This window comes from Phocoena sinus, chromosome X (genome assembly GCF_008692025.1).
Source record: "Phocoena sinus isolate mPhoSin1 chromosome X, mPhoSin1.pri, whole genome shotgun sequence".
In the NCBI taxonomy this organism is placed as follows: domain Eukaryota; kingdom Metazoa; phylum Chordata; class Mammalia; order Artiodactyla; family Phocoenidae; genus Phocoena; species Phocoena sinus.
In genome coordinates this window covers 27,581,510-27,606,102 of record NC_045784.1, presented here as the reverse complement: position 1 = coordinate 27,606,102, position 24,593 = coordinate 27,581,510, and the positions used below count along the sequence as shown (strand labels likewise).

The window sequence follows — 24,593 nt, the reverse complement described above, 5'->3', positions numbered from 1 at the left end:
TATGTTTTAGCCACGAGACCCAAACAACTTGCTGGGACCATCCCAAAATGACAGAACTCTACCAGTCTTTAGGTAAGGACATGGCCGTGTTTCCTCCAGGTGAAATGACAAATGACTCGTAGGATAAAGTAGTTGGTAGCGCGCAAGCCATTTGTTGTCTAAATACATCACTAGATTGTTTAAGGGGTGAAAACAGCAACACCTTTCTATTCAGAATTGACAGCTCTCTTTTTTTTCCGAGGTTGCTTAAAAATAAGTTTTAGGATTGCACTGATTCCCGAAAATTCAGTATATCTGAGAGGGCCAAAAAGGTCTTGCTAGTTTTCTTTTTCCCCTAAAAGGATGGAAAAAATACTTGTAATTGACGGCTATGCTTTCCCCCCAAAGAAAGAAAAGGGTTTCAGGTTGTTCTTATTGATTTCGTCCTTGTGAAACCAAGAAGGCACTTTTGCCAAGTTACGAATGCCGTGTAAAGGAATTTTCCGCAGTCACTCCAGTGATCCTAATTCCTAAGCCTGTCCGGTCATCAACATGCATGCTCGATGAAAGTCCACTCTACACCGTTTTCCATCCCTCGGGAATAACCTGAAATGAATTCCCTCACATTGTAGCTAGTTGTTGTTGTTTTAGTTAAAAAATCGTCATGCTGTCTCTACTACTAAACATTTTTTAAGTCCCTTTTTGCGAATGGACATATTTACAGACTGAAATGCGTAAGATGAAAACTCTTTGGGTTTTAAGTTATGTGACAAAGCCCATGGGAGTCAGGGTGCTCAAACATAAATTTTGGATGTGTGTGTGTGTCCATGTATCTGTGTGTAGCTGCTGCTGCCTTTGTCTCATAGGTTCCCATTGGTTAATGAATTGCAGCTATAGAGACATTAAGGCATGGAGTAGGAGATATTCGCAGCCCCCCCCCCCCGCCCCAGATTTTTCCCTGAACTCTTTCCAGCAAGGACCTACTGTACAGCACAGGGAGCGCTGCTCAGTATTCCATAATAGCCTAAATGGGAAAAGAATTTGAACAAGAATAAATACATGTGTACGTATAACTGAATCACTTTGCTGTACACCTGAAACTAACACAACATTATTATAAATGATAGAAGTTCCTTCCAGAAATCTGAAAAAATACAAAGCGTGAAGAAGAAAAGTCACTTATAACTCTACTAGCCAGAGATACCAATACATTTCAAGTAATATTATGTCAGCTCAGTCTAGCAGTAAGAGCGTGTGTGTATGTACAGGCACATATGTACACACACTCCCTTTTAAAAACTTAAGGAAAATCAGGATCAGCTCATCTTCAAGTGCTACATTTTCAGCCCCTGCAGAATGTTTCTGGCTTTTATGCTGTACTGTTTAGACCACGGGTGGAAAGCTTGAATGCTTATATTTTGGCAAGTGACAGAGTGAGACTTCATCTGAAGTGGGCAGTGGCTGTGCTGGAGGAGCTGGTCGTCCTAGCCCAGTGCTCTCAAGACTTTGGATTTTTCAAGACAAACTAGAAATCTTCCAATAAAGAGCTCGTTGAAACTGGGCCTCCTGCTTATAACCTCTGGTTTACGTAGGCTCAGCCTACTTATAATTTTTTCCTACTCTAGTCACAGTGATCTCTAGTTCTAGTCTTTTAATTTACTTTTATTTGAAAATTATAATTATTATAGAATCAATACTTGTTCATATTTTTTAAAGTTAAACAGTATAGACAAGCTAACAAAAAAGAAGTCATCTATAACCCACCTCTTAGTTAACTAATGTTTAACAATCTAGTAGGTATCCTCAAAAATTTCTTTCTATACATACATTTTTACCAAAGTTGGGTCGTTCTGTTTTATAATCAGCTTTTATTCACCTAAAGGTAATGTACCATGGCCATCTTTCCATTTCATTGCATTGTATTCTCTACCAGCTTACTTTTAATTACTCTGTAATGAGAAATCACAAACATGGTTGATAAAAAGCTAATTATGAACTCTCAATGAAGAGGTGTTTGCACCTTCAATAGGAGTTAAATATGCTTTTTATCGTCATATTTCTAAAGTTTTCTCGGTAGGTCGAACGCGGTGGTAAACTCAAAGCTGGTAATCTGGCATGATTTGTAACCTTGGGCAAATCACCCGACTTTGGAAGATAATGGAATTTTACAGTTGCAGGGAAATTTAGAGCTCATTTGTTAACAGACTTTTTCTTTGATGAAATCGACTTAATTGAGATCAGTTATATCGATTAAAATGCTGCCATCATAAATATGTGGCCAATTCCACCACCACCAGCCGCTCCCCACCCACACTTTGAAATTTTGGTTTTTGTTATCCTGGCAACAAACATCTTGGAAATGAACTGGGTGTTGACATTTGATTTTCAGCTTTCAAAACTTATATTTCCAATACTTTCGTTACAATCACATATTACTTGGGCTAACTTCTATTCAAATGGTGACACGTTACGTAACATCTTCCGTTTATTGAGAGTGTGCTGTGTGTGCTGCGCATGGAAATGTATGTGAGCAACCATCGTGCCTGGTAGATGTCATCAACAGCCTTCTTTCACAGGGCAGTGAAGTCAGGCGCAGAGAAACCCTTTGTCGGGGATACACAGCCATATGTATGACTCTACACTGGGATCTACCCCAGATCTTCTGTTAGTGTTTGCACTTATCTCATTGATATTATTAATGTAGCAAAGTATGTCCGTGTAGATTACCACGCACCTGCTACAAATAGGTACAGATTGACAGTTTTACCTATGGATAGACAGTTATTTGAATGGTATTTCTAGAACAAACCATTACATTTCTAGAACTAGTATGGTGGATTCCTGGACAGTGGACACGCTTCCTTTCCCCGTTGCGAGGCACACGTGGAATGATTGATTTAGTAGTTTGTTGTGTGTCTACATCCCTGAGATAACCTGCGAGATTAAGTACCACTAGTGCCCTTCCCACCCCCAAATTACAGTGTTTCGAAGTTGAAATATAAGCATAACATACTGAAAAGAAGCCTTTAATTTCTTTTTTATCTTTATATATTGGCATATGTTTTCCCTCGCGAGCTATCCCTTTAGGTCCAAGCTGCTATTTTGAACTGGATGAGATGGTTGGAAGCCTTCAACTACACTTAGTTCGTGAAAGGTATCATGAAAGCAAAACTGGTCTGGTGTGGTCACAGTGTTAGACCATACCTCGGGCCCTCTCCTAATGGAAGCTGAACCGCTTGTCTGTGGTGACATGTTGAAAATATCAAGAAGTTGCTAATCCCCACCATACCACCAACTCCAGACATAACTCTACTGTAGAAGCTACAGTGGCTCACAGCATGCAGGGAATGTTACCCATTCCTAAATATGCCCACCTCGGAGGGGATTTCCATTCTCTAATTTGCCAAAACCCCCAACCAGCCTATTTAACACACTCTGTTTTCTGCCTTGCCCCCAAACGCGTTCACGTGATCCGCCCCCGACCCTTGGTCCAAACACCACAGTATTATTAGCCAGAGTCATTTGGTAAGGGCTGAAAAAGTAGGACTTGAGCATTAACTGATGGAAGGCTATGGTATTACTTGAAATGTTAATCTTAGAGATCTCTACTTAGTAGAATTCTAGGTGATTTTCTTTCTTCCTTTCCTGACTTTCTACAATGAGTTTATATTATTTACAATTAGATACTTAGCAAAAAAAGTTTCTTCATCAGTACCCCCATCCCATTCCTTAGTGTCCCTACAGCTCTAATTCATCAACCAGTGAGAACCTATGACAGAAAAGCAGCAGTAGCCACACACACACGCATATATACATCACACATATGTATGCATATAAAAATGTATGCTTAAGTCCTGATTCCCATAAACTTTATCAGGTAAATTTGAACACAAGGAGATCATCTCGTGCGTCGTTAGTCTCTAAATATGTCCATTCACAAAAAGCTGACTTTAAAAAAGTTAGCCTTGTCTTCTTTACCACTAAATTTTTTATTTAAAAAATGTAAAAGAACTCATTTCAGGTTATTCTCAACAGATCTAAAACGGCTTTTTTGAGTGAGCTTTCATCAAACGTTAAAAATATTGTGTTTTCCCCATGAAGTTAGGCTGTGTACCCACTCAGAAAATTCCAAGTTATGAAGGAAAAAATTGTTGGGCTCCCACACAAACACAAAACAAGGCATAGTAAAGAAATAATTTAAACATTTACAGACATGACCTGACAGTCATTAGGAATTGGAGCATTGGAAGGTCTCCAGAAAATTTTTTACGCAACATTAACCGTTTGGCAAAAGCACTGACTTGTTTGCACAGAGAAGAAATCAATAAGAACAACTCGAGAAGAGTTTTCTTTCAGCATTTTTCTCTGACTACCCCCAATGTGGTGGGGTGAGTGGTACATTAAAAAATTTCCCGTATCTTTTTTTTTTTTTTTTTTTTTTTTGGCGGTACACGGACCTCTCACTGTTGTGGCCTCTCCCGTTGCGGAGCACAGGCTCCAGATGCGCAGGCTCAGCGGCCATGGCTCACGGGCCCAGCCGCTCCGCGGCACGTGGGATCTTCCCGGACCGGGGCACGAACCCGTATCCCCTGCGTCGGCAGGTGGACCCTCAACCACTGCGCCACCAGGGAAGCCCTCCCATATCTTTTTTTACGTGGCCTTATCCTTATCCTTAGAATGAGGGTATTGGACCAAAGTGTTGAAGAATTTTGTTTTTCTCTTGCTTTGGGAAGAGGTGGGGCAGGTTGTTTCCAAAACTTGCTGTGCTCATAATTTTCAAGAAGTACCTTTGGCTGATTCTGCAGACAAATGGATTTCTAAAAGTTTAATCATTCCTATTTTTAAAAATGCACATTCTTGGCAAACAAGCAACAGGGAGAAGATCCTGCCGCCCATCCCTGTCTTACAGGCCGAGTGAGACAGGCTGATATCAAGTAGGGAGGCTCTCTGGAAATATACCTGCTGGGCCATCTATTTGCTGTTGAGAGGGCATATTCTTCCTCATTTCTTAGAAGTAATAATATGTTCCATTCATGAGGTGAATTTCAGATTTCTATTAGCATCTTTACAAATGGAATGGCAAGACTGTTGTTCCAAACGCTTATCTTGGTGATTTAAAACATAAAGCTCTTTAAGGCTCCAAAAGGCATTTTAAAAATCAGTAGATGTTAGGTAGTAATGTGCTCTGGAATTTATTTTGAAATACGAATATAATATTGATTTATATGGAGTGCCGTTATATGATAAAAAGCCTCTCATTTTCTCACAATTTACGTCTAGGTTCTTAAGTTCATCACTGAAATTTTAACATTAAAAATAACCCCATCCCCCCCCACACATATAATATGTGCTGCTTAAAAATACTTTTAAAAAGTATTTCTTAGTCTCTCTTATTGTGAGTATATTAATTATAAATACAATAAAATCTTTATGTGGTCCCCTCCCTGGCTTCTTTCTCCCCTGCAGTATGGGGTGTTCGCACGAGGGATACGAGCAGTACAGCGCAGGAATAGCAGTTTGCAGAGGAGACATAGGTTAAAAAAAATAGGCTAAGGTGAAGAGAGAATCATTAAGCTTCAGAAGGTTAACTGATTTCATTTCAGACCAGTTACTAAAATCTAGATGTGCTGGCTGATCGGACATTTCTTATCCCAATTTCCTTTTCCTTCTTTGAAGCCCTTACACCACCAGCTTTTTTTTTCTCTAGGGGTGTTGGTTCCCCTCTTTTCCTGCGAGTCTGGCATTCTCCAGAAGGATCTAGCCCCTCTTAGCTGTTGCCCAAATTCTGGAGCCCACTCTCCATGATGCTTACCCAAATGATGCAGAATCTCTGAGTTTTCAAAAATAGACTTATAAATGTTTTAGGAATTCTTAGGAAAAGTGGTCTTAAAAACCCTTGTGTTTTGAAGGCAGTCTGTCAGCACGTGGCCCAAGCCTCGTGTCTGTTGCCTGAGAAGAGCTTCAGAATGTTCAAACGAGGGCTCAGTTCTGGGGTCTCATGGGTCTGAGGCTGGTGTGATTCTTAAGCAGTCCTAGTTGAGAGGACCATCAGTCAAGTCAAGAGGCTAAGAGCTTCTTCGGGATACATCAGTATTGTTACTAATAAATGATTGCAGCTGCTCAGATAGAGTTGGAAACACTGCCATACAAATCCTGTACCTCTTTCCTCAGTTTGCCAGGAGGAAGGAAAATAAGTTAGCTTATTCTCTCCCTCTTTTCATAGGCTTTCTACATTCCATTAAGTATTCCCTCCTGAGGGTGCTCTACCGATTAGGAACTGCGGGACTCTGAATGACGATGAATTCCTTCTGCGTGGGGAGCATGTCCTAATGCTTTTCTCAGCATATTTTGTAAACTCAACTGTTCTCAACCAAGGGACTCACTGTTTAGCGTATTTCTTCTCTTATCTCTAGTGCTTTAAGTATTGCCAAGTATTAAAACTTGTGCCTCTGGATTTTCTACTACCATAGGGCCTTGAACTGGAAAGAATACCTCAGTTCAGATCCCAGCTTGGGTGTGACCTTAACCTGGACCCTTGCTTTCCCGCAGTCTCAGATTTCTGGCTTATCAGGTCGGGCAGCAACCTTCCATCTCTAAGTGTCTGGTTTTAGTTTAACTTCTGATGGATTTGGCTTGGCCTTATGAATGCTGTGCCCCACACCCCAGTTTCCCTTTGTCCCCACCAGCCTGGAAGATAGGAATAATAAGATCATTGAGTGAGTAATTTTTGTACTTTCATTTCTGTAGTACTTTACAGTGTGCAGCGAGCTTTCAGAAGTAACCGTATTTAATCTTTACACAGCTGTAAATTAGGTATATGGGTGGCATATGACCTGAATTTTCAGATCTTCTGTCCTGCCATCCGTTTGAGTAGATTCCTGTTTTTGTTTTTGTTTGCGGTACGCGGGCCTCTCACTGTTGTGGCCTCTCCTGTTGCGGAGCACAGGCTCCGGACGCGCAGGCCCAGCGGCCATGGCTCACGGGCCCAGCCGCTCCGCGGCGTGTGGGATCTTCCCGGACCGGGGCACGAACCCGCGTCCCCTGCATCGGCAGGCGGACTCTCAACCACTGCGCCACCAGGGAAGCCGTAGGCTCCTGTTTTTGATTTAGAAAAGTATACTATCATATGAGTGGATGGGGCAACTGTTTCCTCCTCCTTTCTGTTTGGACTTGAGCAGGCTGAGGCGCAAGACTCGCTTTGACTTATTCACACTGACATATGGGTAGAAGATAAGGAACCAAGTCCAGAGCACACATTTTTATGGCTCCTAGCTTGCTGTTCTCAGAGGAACATCCATCACTCGTAGCATGATTTATAAAACTGCTTTATCAGCATAATTAAGCTATGGAATCTCAAATGGCATTCTTTATTCCCTAGCTGACAAAGTTAACACAGGAGATTTACTCAGATTTGCAAAACAGAAGGCATAAGACATTAAAGCTGTTATAAATGTTCTTCCTTTCTGTCTATCCTGCTTATAAAAGAGAAAAGAAAAATAATCTGTTCTTTTCACTTCAGTTCGCATCGATTGATTGTCCCCATTTGTAAAAGAGAAATGTAATCTTCGAATCAAAATTTATGGTGTTTTAATGGGATATTTTTTAATAATATTTTTCTTGTTCAAATAACTTGATTTAAAGCTTCTGATTGAAGAACATAAGTAAATAGATGTTTCTGAATTGCATCTTGCAAAGCTTATTTCAGAAGGAAACTCAAAAGGATTCTCTTTCAGACTTACACTGGTTTCCAAGTGAGAAGAGCTGCCAATTTTTTTGGTAGTTTACTTGATCTAAATAAGAGGAGCGTTAAGGTTACACCTGCAGCTGTGAGAAAAGTGCTGGATGTGTACAATTTTATGTAGCTGGGTCTGCAGAAGACAATTTTTGCACACGAAGTAAAGGCGTCTAAAGACGTGTCTGCTCTTTTTCAGACATTTCCAATATTTCTTTTTTAAGCACACAAGTCTGATTACCTCTGTACGTCTCTTGGGAGCTGCAGTTTTGCTGGAAAGAGATTTAGAACAGTTGGAACACTCACATAAAATAGATAGTGAGTTTTTGAAGTCCATACTCTCCACAGTAGTAATAAAGTGACCTAAAAATATTCTGAAAGAGTCTCTTACGACATAGTGGATGAGTCATTAGCTTGTTTATGAATTGGTGTTATTCTGTGAGAATGTTTCAGAATTTGCCATTCCACAAAGCCTTGATCCCTTGCACAACTTCAGGGAAGTCTTTGTGCCCCCTCATAAATTGAAGCTTATGTAACTAGGACATAAGTTATATATGAGTTTGCGTTCGTGTGCATACATACCTGCATGCACATATATTTATATGTTTACATACATATTTTTTATCAAGCATTAATTTTGGTGGAGAGTGCTTCGTTTTATATTTTGCTTTCTAGTTCTATAAAAAGGCTGTCGGTTTTAGAGCTTCTCCAACTGGTGAAGGACAGTTGTTTTTAAAACATCCAGTATGTCTCGGACTTTGGGGCGGCCTTATTGAAACTGACTAGTGTACACTCACATCACACATAACTCACCGCACAGGTTCAGCCGCACTTGACCTAGTCCGTACCTTGTTCCGTGAAATGGACCCACTGATTACGCATTTGGATGTCATGGCAATGTCAAGTTGCTACAGAAGTTGCTTAACACATTCCTAGTTTCTGTGTGTGTGGAAAACTGTACTTTGAGTAGCACTGTTCTAGGACATTTAATTTTTGAAAGTATAAACGTAAACTCAAATCAGGTGACCTTGGGAGAGGGTAATTAACTTACACCAAACGAGAACACCTGAAAAATGTTACTTATGGGTTTTATATTTTGCCAGTTGAGTCAGGTTCAGGCAAAGGAGGGATCTGTATTCTTTCCCATTTCATAGGCCTCCTTGGCAATTATTTTGGAGGCCAGAGTAACAGGACCGCCCAATACAGGAAGGGGCTGGGTATGAAGTGGCAGGATCCCGGCTGCCTAGTTTCATGCCTCCTCCACCCCTATAATTAAATGTAGTGTATAACATATCATAGTTTTGAAATACAAATTTGTTTTCATCTAGAACATAAAATGTGGCATGTGTACTCTTTCTGTTGTGTGTTGAAGTCGATGGGGAACTGATTGATTATGCTGTGACTTGGTGTCACTTTATGAGTTGAGGTTGGGAGGTAAAGTGATGTAGCAGCATAAGAGTTCATTGACTTTGACGCTGGTGAGACTTGGATTTGAGATTCTGGCTCCGCCACCAGTTCTCTGTGGCCAAGACAAAGGCAGTGACAATTTTGCACCCCAGTTTCGTAATTTATCAAGTGGTTATGATGGTACTTACCTTGGGGAGTGTTGTGGGGATTAGAAATAATAGATGTAAAACTACAAAATGTCTGACATAGTAACTGTGCAAGGAATTATAATAACTCTTGATGATGGTGACGCTGCAGCGCTACTGTCATACCCCATGTCCCTCCTTAGCCAAAAGAAAGAAACATGCACGGTAACTCAAGAGTGAAAAGAAAGGAGAAAGCCTGTGAAATAATGTGACATGCCCAGAAAAATGCCTGATACAGAGTGAACACCTAACAAACGGTGGTGGTACTGTTACGGTAGGGAGGGGACAAGGGAGTGGCTGCAGAGGTAAGGAGGGATGAGACCATAAAAAACGCATATGACGCGTTGAAGGCTTTGATGCTAAGATTTTCGACTTGCGTGAAGTATCGATCAGGGTCCAGTCAGAAAATAGAAACCACTTTAGTTATTTCAGACGGAGGGGATTTGTGCCGGAAATTGGTTACCCAGTGATGGAAGAGCTAAGAAGCCAAACAGACGGCAGGGAGCCTCTGCTGTACCCAGGGCTGGAGGGACAGTGCCAAGAGGTAGTATCACCAGAGCCCCAGAAGCCAGAGCCATCATCTGGAGCTAGAACCAGTGGCCAGTTGGGACCACTGAGGGAGGGGTTAATGGGGCGGGAGGTCCAGGGCTTGTGCTGAAGACAGAGAGAGAAAGGGAGAGATAGCCTGGCCTCTCCTTCCTCCTGTCCTCTCCCTCAGTTCTTCTGCCAGGCACCGCCATTGGGCCATACTTACTTAGAAGCCAATTGTAAGGGAGCAGGAAAGCGGCATTCTCTGTAACAGAGGGCAGAGCAGGGGAACGCCGGAGAATGGATCTGAGAACCAGCGAGCAAGTGGCTGAAGTGCAGGAGGCCGCAAGGACTGTGATGCAGTCAGCCATCTATGCAGTATGCAGGGAAGAGAAACACAAAGCCTTAAACGCTTGCATAGGATCTTCTGAGTCTGAAGCAACTTAAATGAGGCACTAAAAGGGTACACTGGGTTCAAAGGAAGCTGACCTAAAAACAAGCAAAGAGGAGGTAGCAGTCAAAAAGTTACCTGCACAGAAGTCCAAACTCTAAGAAGAAGCTGTCGTGCATTTGATTGTAGCACTTGCATTATTTATAGTTGTTTATGCTCAAGTCTCTCAAGACTAAGTAATGAATTCCTTTAAAGCAGGAACTGTCTTCCTCATCTTTGTCACTAGCGCCCAGTGCATGGTAGTCTCTGAATAAATAAATGTTCATTGAATGAAACACAGTAGAGCAAGCGAGAGTGATTTTTCTGGGGAAGAAGACAGATACCACTCAAGAAGACAGCAAGTTGTGTCCACCTAGAGGGGTGGGATAGGGAGGGTGGGAGGGAGATGCAAGAGGGAGGAGATAATGGGGATATATGTATACATGTAGGCTGGTTCACTTTGTTATACAGCAGAAACTAACACACTGTCGTAAAGCAATTATACTCCAATAAAGATGTTAAAAATAGATAAATAAATAAAAAATAAAAAGAAGACAGAAAGATATAGATGATGTTTTCCTAAGGCAGATTACTAAACTAGCAAGATGGAAGTCTCTGGAGAGATGGAGTTCTTTCCAGAAAGTAGAAGATAAAGCATCATGGTAAGAAAAATTAGGAATGTCAGTTAAGTTGTAAATTTTATTGGCAATTTGATATCTTAGCACAACCAGGTGAACTGCTACCCTGGAATTAATTTTATTCTAAAAGGAATAACTCATTGATAATCAAGGAGCTAAGACCCTTGAGGGACTTCCCTGGTGGTCCGGTGGCTAAGACGCCGTGCTCCCAATGCAGGGGGCCCGGGTTCAATCCCTGGTCAGGGAACTAGATCCCACATGCCACAGCTAAGAGATCGCATGCCACAACTAAGACCTGGTGCGGCCAAATAAATAAATAAATATTTAAAAAGAGGAAAAAAAAGGAGCTAAGACCGTGAAAGAAAGGGTCGCCGTGGATTTGGAATTTAAATAACAAGGAAACACTGAACACAATTTGGTGTGCTGGTAGCCTCAATTATTCATTGGTTTCTTAACTCAATAAATACTTAAGAGTGTGCCAGGCGCTGTGAATCCTACACTTGAGGACAGCAGGCTAAAAATATTATTGAAGGTATAAACATTTTTACAGTAACCTTATTTTTTTGGACTTTACAAAACATATGTTCATTCCCAAAATTTGGAAAGATGAAGTGTAAAAGAAAACAAAAATCAATTTCAATCTCAGCGCCCAGAAATAACCACCATTTACATTTTAGAGGATTGCTTCCAGTCTTTTTTTCGATGCATTTCTTATATAGTTGTTTGAGGCAACATCCTGTTGATAACGTTATATGCTACTTTATTCGCTGAATGGCCCAAGTTTTCTCTCATTCTTAAATTCTTCGGGGATGTTATTTTTCCCGAAATACTACTTTTTAAAAATAATTTCCCATTTTTCAAAAACTAATTTATGACAAAGGAAACTCAAATTCATGTTGAATTTGAAGAAATAAAGCCTTAAGATTCTGGAGACTTACTACAAACAGGCTTCTGAGAAGAAAGCCAAGTAAAGTGTGTTATGATGCCTTCTGTCCAGAAAGCTACTTATGTGTTAGAGATGTTACAGAACAAAAATCAGTGTAGTCAAAAATAGGCAGTCAGTCATCAGAAGGCTGATAAGAAAAGTTTATCCTATGATAAATACAGTTTATAAATTTACATGAACAAACACTTTTCTACCACAAATATTTTAATAGATAACATTTCTTTTGCCAAATATTTATGCTCTCAAGGTGACAAGGCAACTATCCTTGGAAACTTGCAGTGTTACAGAAAAATCTTTGCCTTCTTAGCAAACAAATTTAGACAGAAACTCAGCTTTACGATAAGTTCCTGTAAGTTTTAATTTTTATAATAACTGATATGTAAAAATTCACTTACCTATTTTTTTCAGATATTAATCTCCAAACTATTCTTTTTTATTGAAGTACAGTTGATTTACAATGTTGTGCTAGTTTCAGGTGTGCGTCCTAGTGATTCAGGTTTTTGGCAGATTATATTTCATTATAGGTTATTACAAGATACAGGATATAATTCCTTCTGCTGTGCAGTAAAGCTTTGTTGCTTATCTATTTTACGGACTGCAGTTTGAATCTGTTAATCCCAGACTCCTAATTTGTACCTCCCCCTCCCTCTCCCCTTTGGTAGCCGTAAATTTATTTTCTGTGTCCATGAGCCTGTTTCTGTTTTGCTATATGCATTAATTTGTGTCGTATTTTGGACTCCACGTGTAAGTGATGTCGTGCAGAATTTGTCTTTCTCCGTCTGACTGACTTCACTTAGTACGATAATCTCTAGGTCCGTCAGTGTTGCTGCAAATGGCATTATTTCCCTCTTTTTTATGGCCGCGTAGTATTCTATTGTGCATGTATATCTCGCACCTTCTGAAGCCCATTGTCTGTTACTGGGCACTGGGTTGCTCCCGTGCCTTGGCTGTTCTAATGCCATCGATCTGCCTTCTCTCACTGTTGGCACTCACCCAGGACGGGTCTTACTGCCTCTTGCCATCTGTCCCTATTCCCTTTACTAAACGATCTCTCTTTTTAAAATAGTTTGTTTCTTTTCAGTGTTCTGCAGTTTCCCTACACTGTGCCTATGCTGAATGTATTATTTATCTTGCTTGAGATTTATGTTTCATTTTTTTCTCCACTTTGAGAATTTGTGTCTTGAATCGATTTTGGAAATTTGTGAGCATTGTTTGTTCACTTCCTGCCGCTTTTCTATTCTCTCTGTCCTGTCTTTTTGGAACACCTCACAGATACGTGTGGGTCCTTTCTGTGCTATCTTCCATAAAGAAGTCATCTTTCAGCTGTAATCTGTGATACTTCCTCAGCCCTATCTTCCAGTTTCTTCAGTTTCTGTAGAGCAAGAGCCTACTGTCTGACTCCCGTTGTGTTTGCAATCACTTATTATAATCGTCAAAAATTCACTTACCTTTAACTTACCTATCTGGAAAGAGAATGGCTAGCAGAACACACACGTTATCTCCCCAAAACATTTGTGCTTACAATGAGCACATTCTGCTCAAGGTTCTTTGTTACACTGTCAATTAAGGCTTGCGTAGCCTCTTGCGTCAGTTACGTTTTCTGGCCAAGGTGCACTTAAAGAGTATGGAGCTAATAATATATTCCACAGTTGTTTCCAATTTTTTCCCTGCTCGAGGTAAGCCTGTGAGGAACATCTTTGTGCATAAAGCCTTGCCATATTTGTTTCATTGAAGTGTAATCACTGAGCCAAAGGGTAGTAGTGTTTTAAGTTTTGTGGTATATATACTTCCTGAAATTCTCTCAAAAGGTGGTGTCCATTTATACACTTATTACGTGAGAGTGCCCGTCTTATATGCCCTTGCCAGTGTGGAGCGTTAGTTTTATTTTTGAAATTGTAAAGGGAAAACCATATTGTCATCGTATCTTTGATTACTGGTGATCATGAACATTTTCTTTCAAATGTTCACTGAGCATTTTTCCTCTTTTGTGAGTAATATGAAAGCAAAACCAATTTAACTGAACAAAACTCTTCCAAACTTTTCTTCCATAATGTAATCTTTTTTTTTTTGGTTCACTGTGTTGAGGGACTCTTGGTGATGCGAGACTGCTGATTGCATCAGTATAGTTTTTGAATTATGCTTTAGCTTTCTCTTCTCCAAGCTAAATAAGCCTAATCCGTTTATCCGTCCTCATTGGACCTATTATCCACCCATTATGTTAGATTTTCTTATTCTCTGTGCCAGCTTCAGTTTCTTCACATTTTCTTGTATATGAAGGACCCTAAACTACAGTAGTTCTCTTTTTTTTTTAACATCTTTATTGGGGTATAATTGCTTTACAATGGTGTGTTAGTTTCTGCTTTATAACAAAGTGACTCAGTTATACGTATACATTTGTTCCCATATCTCTTCCCTCTTGCGTCTCCCTCCCTCCCACCCTCCCTATCCCACCCCTCCAGGCGGTCACAAAGCACCGAGCCGATCTCCCTGTGCTATGCGGCTGCTTCCCACTAGCTGTGTATCTTACGTTTGGTAGTGTATATATGTCCATGCCACTCTCTCGCTTTGTCACAGTTTACCCTTCCCCCTCCCATATCCTCAAGTCCATTCTCTAGTAGGTCTGTGTCTTTATTCCCGTCTTACCCCTAGGTTCTTCATGACATTTTTTTCCCTTAAATTCCATATATATGTGTTAGCGTACGGTATTTGTCTCTCTCTCTCTGACTTACTTCACTCTGTATGACAGACTCTAGGTCCATCCACCTCATTACAAATAGCTCAATTTCGTTTCTTTTTATGGCTGAGTAATATTCCATTGTATATCTGCGCCACATCTTCTTTATCCGTTCATCCGATGATGGGCACTTAGGTTGTTTCCATCTCCGGGCTGCTGTAAATAGAGCTGCAGTGAACATTGTGGTACACGACTCTTTTTGAATTATGGTTTTCTCAGGGTATATGCCCAGTAGTGTCATTGCTGGGTCATATGGTAGTTCTCTCAGTAGTTCTCTTAATAAAGGGCTATTCACTACGGGTGGAGAAGGAAGGTTGCTTCCTGCCTCTTGAGTGATGGAAGCTTATACCTGCCATAGTTATACAGTCCCATGTGAGGTGTTGATTTTTTCCCCTGTAGATATGGAGTACTTAGAATGTTCCAGGCCCTGCTCTGAGTAACAGGATACAAAGAAACATAAGGCATGATCCCTGTCCATCTCCCAAGTTGGTATGAACCCGGCCACGCAATGGACCCTGCGATGTGATAGAAGTCCTTGCCTTATGAGAGTGACAGGCACAGCACCAGCTCTGCTTGGGGCCAGTGGGGGAGTGCTTAAATTATTCTGAGTCCTTTCTGCCTTTGCAACCCAAATGACAGCCATGTTATTTTCTCTTGTTGCTGATATAGTTCATTAATGCCAGCATATACCCATTTTGTTTTCCAAGGCAGATTTAAATGTCTCAAGTTGGAACGACTGAAGGTTTAAATTCAAGCTAACATATACACACACGGAGCTTATTATTGCCTGGTTTCATTGTATTTGTTGTGTACAGATTCTAGAAAAGCAATATGTCAGCTTCACAAAAGACCATACTGTCTCCTTTGGGGAGTAAAATCGACATACATGAAATAGTTAATAAATGCAATAAGACTATATACTAACTTACATAATATCGAGCTCAAATGTCCAGCACCTTGTACAGGTGGAAAGAGCAGTACTGATTAGAGTCATTGGGGAAGGCTATTTGGAGAGGAGAATAAAACATTGTTCTAGGAAGGAATTTTGTAAGGCTTATGTAAATTTAAGTGTAGGCTAGGGTATTCCAGGTAGTGTAACAGCATAAGCAAAGGTATGATTGAGAGAAAGACTAGCTTGTTTAAGGGTCAGTGAGGACGTTGTTTCGTGAGAACCTTCTCCAGACTTTTGAAGGAAAACCTGATTCAGTGCAATTAAATTCAGGGTAAATTAAAAGGCCTTAAATTATAGAATGAAAAATTTAAATTTCATTTGATTGGCAGTGGGAAAATGTTGAATCTTTAGAAGAGAGACATGATGAAGTCTGTGTTCTGTTTTTAGGAATTAGAATTTGATGGGATGGTTGAAGGAAGAGAGGGGAGAGATTAGTTATTCTGTTTTGTTTTGCTCTGTGGCACTTGAGATGATAAAGGCGTTAGGATAGCAATGGGGGAAAGACATGGGGACATGACTCTGGAAGTTTTCTTTCCAAGGTAGAATTGTCTGAAAGTAATGACAGAGTGGTAGGTTTTAAAGAAAAGAGAAGAGTTATAGGGGCTTCCCTGGTGGCGCAGTGGTTGAGAGTCCGCCTGCCGATGCAGGGGACACGGGTTCGTGCCCCGGTCCGGGAAGATCCCACATGCCGCGGAGCGGCTGGGCCCGTGAGCCATGGCCTCTGAGCCTGCGCTCCGCAACGGGGGAGGCCACAGCAGTGAGAGGCCCGCGTACGGCAAAAAAAAAAAAAAAAAAAAGAGAAGAGTTATAAGATACCTTCTAGATTTTCAGCCTTGATGACCCAGAGAATGGTGATACCACTGAACAAAAAGAGGAAATTGCGAATTGATTGGGACAATAGGAAGTATCAGAATTGTATTGATTGTATGTACTTCTGGATTTATTTATCTTTCTACAGAGATTTATCTGGGGTAGCTCATATAAGTGTATGAACTTTGATATCATAAGCACGTATTTCTCATTAATCTTGTCAAAAGCCCTGTGAAGTGTATTATTATCTCCACAGTACAGATGAGGCTCAGAGAATGTGGGTAGTTTGTTCACTTGTCGTAGCTGGGATTTAAATGTACTTTCAACTCCTAACTCAGTGATTTAGCTCCTGAGCCAAGCTTTCTTCCTGGGAAGTGATAGTGGCAGTTTGAAGAGGAACTATCCTGATGGCTTTTCGAGAGGGGAACTAAGAAAGTTAGTTAGTTAGAATCATCAACGTGATAAAAAGATTCCTTGGGTTTTTATTGCAGTTTATGTAGGAAATACTAGGGGCAGATAAGGTTCCTAACTTTTACCTAGCAAGTGGATATCCTGGATCTCTCTCTCCTAGGAGCTTTTAAGATACCATGGCTCGTGTAGTCTTCACAGCAGCCCTCAGAACAGGTTCCCTTTACCAGTGAAGAAACCGCAGCTTAGGGAAGTTAAGGTCGCTTGCCCAAGCACACTGGGAGACTGCTTCACCTTTAAGGGGAGTGGCTTTAGCGTCTAACAGATTTGAGTTTTAATCCTTCGGCCTTTGGTTTGCCTGTCTGTAAGATGGGACTGAAACAACAATAGCAAAGTTGGAAATATTATCTGAGAATGTGTGTATTTATTACTAACATACCGTAAGCACCCAATAAATGGCAGTCATTAGTACTGTTCTTTGATCGCAAAGTCACAGCTAGGACCCGTCGACTTTTCTTCTCTAGCCATTAGTTTTTCCATTATACAGTAGTACTCTTGCGGAAGATAGTGGATGAAACGAAGAATTTGGAAGAAATCACAGAGAAGTATGGAAAAGAAGATAGATTTAACACTCAGTAATTTTTTTAAGTAATATGTGCACATGATTTTAAAAAATAAAGCAATACAACTGGGTAATGAGAAAAGTAAGTCTGCCTCTAAGCCCCGATATTAATCCCCCAGTGTCGCTCTGCAGAGGCAATTAACGGTAGAGTTCTCTGTTTCCTTCTGTAGATATTTTATGTGTGTACAAACATACATAGCCATAAATGTGCCCCTTTATACCCAGTGATACCATAACGGACAGTGTTCTCTTCTTTGATGCCATCACCTTTTACATAACTAAACTGAAGCACTTTTCTCCTGTAGAATAGCAGCCTGACAGATTATGAAAATTTGTTAGATGGAGGGTTATATTCGTATTTTTCTGAGACAGGAACCCAGAAATAAATGTAAGAGGTTCAAAATTGGCAACTAGTGGCCTTTAAGTCAAACCACTTCAGACAAACTAGTGGTTGTCTAGTGGCCTAGACAACCATTAAAAACTGTGCCAATGCTAACTGGTTCTCAGGATGTCCACAACAAACAAAAACTACTATTATTAAATGGAGAAATTAAGATTCCTAGAAGGACGGAGAGGAACTGTTTTATGGGCTGACACGTTGAAGGGCGTGCTTGGGACCCGGCTGCCTTCTTTGGGCTTTGGACTAAATGATGTTCTTGAAAAGAAACCGCGCCTGTCCTCCCTTCCTGACTTCCGCCTGTAACACGCTCCGCCTCCGAACCGTCGTGACTTTCTATGTCAGGGTGGTTTAGAAGGAGCTGAATCTTGAAAATTGAAGAAGATCACAAGGTCTAGAAACTCCTCTCACGGGGGAAAATTAGGACTTGCTGGCTTCTGGGAAAATTCGTTTTTCAGATGTAACATGAACGTGTCAAATACTTGTCAGGGTTAAAGAAGTTCAGGGTCTCTGTTCAAATTGGGAGCAAGTGGGAGCCCTTAAGCCAAAAGAGTAGTTTCAAAGTCCCGCTGAGAATGAGCCTTTGTATTTTGTTCTCTAGCTCGGTCAGGGAAGGGATGCTGCATTAGGAAGTTAAGTGTTCTTACTACAATAGAATAAAATGATACCTAAGAGAAGGTGGGGGAACATACAGGACCATGATGCTTCGGGCTTATGTGAAAATTTTTGGCATTTGCCTGTTTGAGTTCCTCAGCTACTTTATTGATTTAACTAAAGCACCCTTTCTCTGCAGGGAGGAGGGAAAAAAGAGAAACCCTTCGCTTCTAGTCCTTGTTTCTCATTCCGACTAGGGAACCCAGGACAAGTTACCGAGAACTTTCTAGTCCTTTGCCTTCTCGTCTGGAAAAGGAAGATTTAAAATGAGAGATTTCTAGTTCTCAGATGCTATATCATTTTCTTATTTGATGAAAGTAATGTTGTTGGTTTTATTATCCCCAAAGGAATACCCATAAGGAGTAGGTAGAGATAAATTAAAGCCACGTAAAGAATTTAATTCCTGGTTGCCCAATAACCGTTAAATCCCTCAGCAGTCAGGCAAGAACGCATTCCTGCCTTGAGACAAGATTTAGTCCTTTTTGAACTTACCCTCGGGCTGTGTTCCGAAAGTTTATTTGTAAGTTAGTTGCTTACAACTTGGAATAAGATGTGGTATAAAGGGTGGTTAGGTCCCCAAGTCCCAAAATGTAATTGAACCCTCCTCATGCACTGCAGGGTATGGATAGAACGGAGCTACGTGTTTCTGTGGGAACAAAATGCTTCTGGGGTAGAAACTCACATTGCCGGGGTTTATTTCTCTACTCCCAAAGCTTCTCTGGATAAGAAGAACTGGACATTTGATCATAAGAGGTCTAGTTGCCTTCCTGGTCACTCCACTGACCTTTCAGCTTCCCTTTCTCTGGTCCTCATTTTTCTTTATATGAAGGTTTCTGTGATCTCTCAACCTGCCCCGCCCGCTGTCCCCTGCCCTGCATCGTGGCCCTTCTGAGCCTACCACCCATCACCCTCGTGCTGGTTAGGATTACAGGCACACTGGGCAAGCGAAGCCCCATTTCTCCTATAACAGAGGAGCAGTGGGGAAGGCCATCAAGTGCTTTGGGTGTCAGAAAGATTTGGCCTGGAATCCAGGCTCTGGGGTGCAACCTTAGGGAACTTACTAAAGATCTGTGAGCCTCATTTTTCTGACCTTGAATGAGGTTGGTGATGTGGAACTCAGGGCATTGTGAGGACTCAGTGGCGTCAGGTACAACACCATCTGCCCTTGAGCGCTCAGTGAATGTTAGCGTTCCTTTTGCCATCGGCTCGCCACTTCCCATTTTTCTCGTAAACTCTGTAGGGAATACTTGGGTACAAAAGGGTTGAAGTAAGAGTCACCTACATTTTTTAAAAAGGCTGCTTTAAGCTTGTCCCCAGGTAGTTTTGTCCAGGAGTCAAAGGAGAATAAAGTCTGGGTCAGATTCAGTGAAAGCTGAGATAAGAGGTAGAGAAGGGGGGGATGGTTCCTGCCTGCTGTGCAGTAGGAGTCAATAAAAAGGGGGTGGGGGGAGCCTGGACATGGCTACTGAAAAGGGAAAGGGGAACACTCGTTTGTGAGACTTCAGAGCCATCTAGGAGATGTACAGAGGAACTCAAGAGTCTGCCGAATTCCTGGACTGAACCCTCAAACGGGTCAAGTGAGGGAGGACATGCTTCGTATCAGGCAACTTCCAACTACATCAGGGTTTTGAGGTGATAAAGAAGAGTCTTTTCCCACTAACATGAACATTTCATTTCTTGATTCAAATGTATTGTCTAGACACATAGACGGGTGAATGTGGATCTCTCCCTAAGGCATCCTTTCTTATTAAAAGCAACTCAGTCTATGTCAGGGGACAAGGCAGTCCATTATCTAATGAAAAGCTCCTGCCACTGATTAATTTTTTTTTTTTTTTCTGTACGCGGGCCTCTCACTGTTGTGGCCTCTCCCGTTGCGGAGCACAGGCTCTGGACGCACAGGCTCAGCGGCCATGGCTCACGGGCCCAGCCGCTCCGTGACATGTGGGATCTTCCCGGACCGGGGCACGAACCCGTGTCCCCTGCATCAGCAGGCGGACTCTCAACCACTGCGCCACCAGGGAAGCCCCTTTTTTTTTTTTCTGATTAATTTTATAACAGCTGCAGCTAAGTGGTGGGTCTTTTTTTTTCTTTTTTAAGAATGATTTCTATATTAGTATCTTGAAAAGGATCTCATCAGTAGTATCTAGTTTCCAGAAAAAGTAACACATAAAACTGAAACATACTTCATTTTTATAAACATCATACTGTCATGAGACTTCTGGGTGCATGAGCAGTTTGAGGCATGTGTCTCCCCCACCCACCCCGTTCCTCTCCCCAGCTAGCGTATACACAACGCAGAAACAAGCACATTTTATCATGTCCCTGGCCACTTACGTATCTTGAACTGTGTACTATCTTGGACTAACTATTCATGCTTAAGGATTTAACAGATTATCTTCTTCCACCTCTCAAATAACAACAATAATAAAAACCCAAACAGTTTATTTTCCCTAATAAGATTAAACGGGTGAGTACCAGCCTAAGGCAGGAACGTTCTAAAAAAAGAGTTTTGCAGAAGGTTGATTTGTTTGCCCCGTGGTAATTAAGGGTCAGATTTCCACTGGTGTCCACTTTGGCATCTATTTTATTCACAGTGGTATTGAGGGGAATGGATATTGGGGGTGTGTGGGAATTGGGGACCAGAGAATGGAGAGAGGCAGACAGAGGATGCAAATCATTTTCCATTAGAACCTAAAACGTACACTCTTAGATAAAGGATAGACTACGAAATCTTAATCTGAGTTTTAAGACTTCTGAATAGTTGAAAGTTACCAAAGCTTTACATTTTTTTTTTTTTTTTTTTTTTTTTTTTTTTTTTTTTTGCGGTACGCGGGCCTCTCACTGCTGTGGCCTCTCCTGCGGAGCACAGGCTCCGGACGCGCAGGCCCAGCGGCCATGGCTCACGGGCGCAGCCGCTCCGCGGCATGTGGGATCCTCCCGGACCGGGGCACAAACCCGCGTCCCCTGCATCAGCAGGCGGACCCCCAACCACTGCGCCATCAGGGAAGCCCCAAAGCTTAACATTTTTTAAATAACATTTATCTTAAGAGCGATGAGTAAGGAAAGATGCTGCTTGGCTTTAAGGAGATTTTGCACTAATGAAGAGATAAAGATATAGACATGTCTAAAGAGTTAATGAAAAATTAGTTACTTACAAGTGTTCGTGTATACGTAGACATTAATTTTCAGAGAAATAACTTGTATATTTAAAAATTCTAATCCTCATATCTGGGCCAAATCAGATTTGTGATAGTCCCATGCAAAACAAATGTCTAGTTAGATGCTCCGCAGATCTATTTATGTCTGGAAGAGTGCCTTAGCCACGTAAGCCGTCTACTGTAACATTGTGTTAAACATTATATTAACTGTCAAGCTGTCCTGCATCAGTGACACCACTTGGTAGCAAGAATGGGGAACCCTGTGATCCCAGATCTTACTGCTTTGTTCCTCTGCCCCACGGAGGATTGCAAGGGAAGGATGGTGCCCTCTACTTGGTATTCTGCATTTTGTAGCTTATGGTTCAATTAATGGGTCAGAAGTACATTTGCTGCAAGTAACAAAATACCTGAGCAGCTGTATCTTAGCCACATAGGGGTTGATGTTTTTTGTATAACAAGAAGTCTGGAGACAGTAGAGAGCTAAGGAAGAGTTCAGTGATGCCATCAGAGATCTGGGCCTTTGTTCTGCTGTAGTATCTTTAGTGAGTGACCTTTGACCTCTGGGTTGCTGAATGACTGCTGCCCCTCAGGCAGGAAGGAGAAAGGACCTTCTCCCTCTCCGGCTCTTTGTCTTTCATTTTGGAAAAGGAAACCCTTCCCTGCAGATGTCTTGTCAAGCATTGACCAAAACCATGTCCACATGGCTGCCACTGGCTATAGATTAGAGAATTGAGATCCTCCAGACTTTGTAGTAGAGAAAGACCAGGGAGAAAGGCTTTGAAAGTATTGTGTGAAACAACCTACAGAATCCGCCACAGTTAAATACAGCTGAGTCCACTTTCTAGATTACAAGCATCCTCTCTAGATGACCTTTGTTCTTTCTCCTTTTATGCCAACTCCTTCATGTCTGGGAAAGTCTTGATATCTATGTAACGTGTGTTTCAGAAAAGAAGCCCAAGCTCAGGCTGTAAGGGGTAAGTAAGCGTGAGAATCATTCCAATGATTCATCCAGAGCAGTGGGAAGTGATATTATTTGAAGAGAAATCAAATGTGGTATCAATGTCACTAACGGCTTAAACCTGGTACAAGTAGGGAAGTTCCTTCCCGAATTTCGTTCAATTCAAACCATTTATTGAGCACCAACATTTATTGCCCTTCGGTGCCAGTGATATTGAACACAACACAATCTTTCCAGAAGTCTCCATCTCCTTTTCTCATCTTTTCTTCCTCAGGTAAAAGAATGAAAGATAAAGCTACTTCTAGTTAGTTATATCATTCATTTTTACCAGTATTGCTATAGATTTTATTTTTATCATATATTGAGTATTTAAATAAATCTTAAGCCTTTGTGGGCTAACGTAGAAATTAATCACTATTTCATAAAGAGCATGGCTCATACGGAAAATTTTCAGTCCCGTTAACCTTACAAATGTTCACCGGAATAGTTTATGTCGTGTTGGAAACTACTTTTGCATCTGATATACACACGGCTTTTTGCAGTGTATGTTTCTGCTCACATAACCAAAGAAAATACATATTGATTTTTGTGTGAGTGAAATACTTATCTTTGTGTTTTTCCCAGTATTTTAGAAGCCTGAATCTTCAACCCCTGAGCTTAGTATACAGTTAGGCCCGCAATAGGTGCTTAGATAAATGTGAATTGATGATTTTTAAATGTATAAGTAATGGTCACTTCATGATATACAGTCAGTAGACTAGTTATGGGTTTTGGTTCTGTCTTCCCATATTCTTGTGCTGGAAAAGTCAGTGTACTGAGGCAGTATTTTTGGTGGCACAGTCCTTTAGTTTGAATGCATTAGTAAATGGTGGAGTCCAAAGAATAGCTGGAACATTTTTGGAAAACCCAGTAAGAAATGTTTCCACAGCGTAATTTGAGTGAAAGCCAGATAACAGCTAGTTATTGGAGGAACTCGACAGTAAAAGCTTTGACATAGACATGAGAAAGAGGGTGGCAGTAAATCTGGGGGGAGAATAGGAAGTGGTCTGGCTGAGGCAGAACTCCAAAGGAAATGCCTCCTGGGGCCAAACTGGTCATTTCAATGACTGAAGGCGGCTGGGTGGGAAGTGGGTCAACCTGAAAAGCTTCTCTTGGGGCTAATTGGGCCTCAGCTTCCCCCACTGACATGCAAGAAGGTGAGTCTTTAGGTTCTTCCGGAGAAGCAAGACGATGGGAAGTCTCCAGATTTTTAACTGTTGGCAAATCATTCAACAATTTAAAAAACCATTACGGGAGCCAAAACCGAACAAACGAAAACCAAAAAACAGGTCTGCAGACAAAATTCAGCCGGTTTGTGCCCTATGGTCTGTGGTTACCGGAGAAATCACTGAAAGATGAGGCTAGCATTAAAGGAAATGGACATTTACTCCTGTTTATTTTTATCATGAAAATAGATTTACCACAGATTCCCCAACTGTGAGAAAGGATGGTAGATTTGAAATACGTAGTGTCAACCCTGTTGCAAAGAAAGTATGTTTTTCCAGCCCCCGACAAATAGGGCACAAACTTTTTAAAAACTGTTTGTGAATTTGGTTATGTGAAAAATTGTAAAAGGTATGAAAATCAAGTCACATTTGATCATTGAAAAATGTCTCACCTTTATTATACAGAGTAAAAATTTAATTAAACTGTCTGTGCCCTGGAGAATCTGGGATGCGTGTTCATTTGTGAAGAGAGTGTGGAAAGGATGGTTAATTAATGAAGTGTAGAAGAGAGTTGAAGGAGACTGGGGTAATTTTATAAGTTTGTGGAGTTCTGATAGTTGCGTCGGTTAGTTGAGTTGCCCGTGTTAAGGCTCAAGGAACACACGGGAGAGCAGTGACTGAAGGTTCTGAGTCAGAGAGAGGGAATAATATCGTTCAGCCCAGCGATGAGAGTGGACTGTGTGACTGTTAGTCTCTTGTTACGAAGGAGACCAGAAGGAAAGAGCATTGGCTTGATTTGGTGTGGTTCTAATTGGAGCATGAAGGGAAGGCTGATCAGAGATAGAGGATC

General features: G+C 41.3%; 1 protein-coding gene across 1 annotated transcript in view; it reads left to right on the top strand.

The window, feature by feature from the left end:
- DMD (dystrophin) overlaps window positions 1-24,593 on the top strand; it is a 2,099,690-nt gene that overhangs the window by 1,952,729 nt on the left and 122,368 nt on the right. Inside the window, exon 63 of the mRNA XM_032618871.1 lies at window positions 11-72. Coding sequence (XP_032474762.1) covers window positions 11-72 — 62 coding nt within the window. The remainder of the gene's footprint in view (window positions 1-10; window positions 73-24,593) is intronic.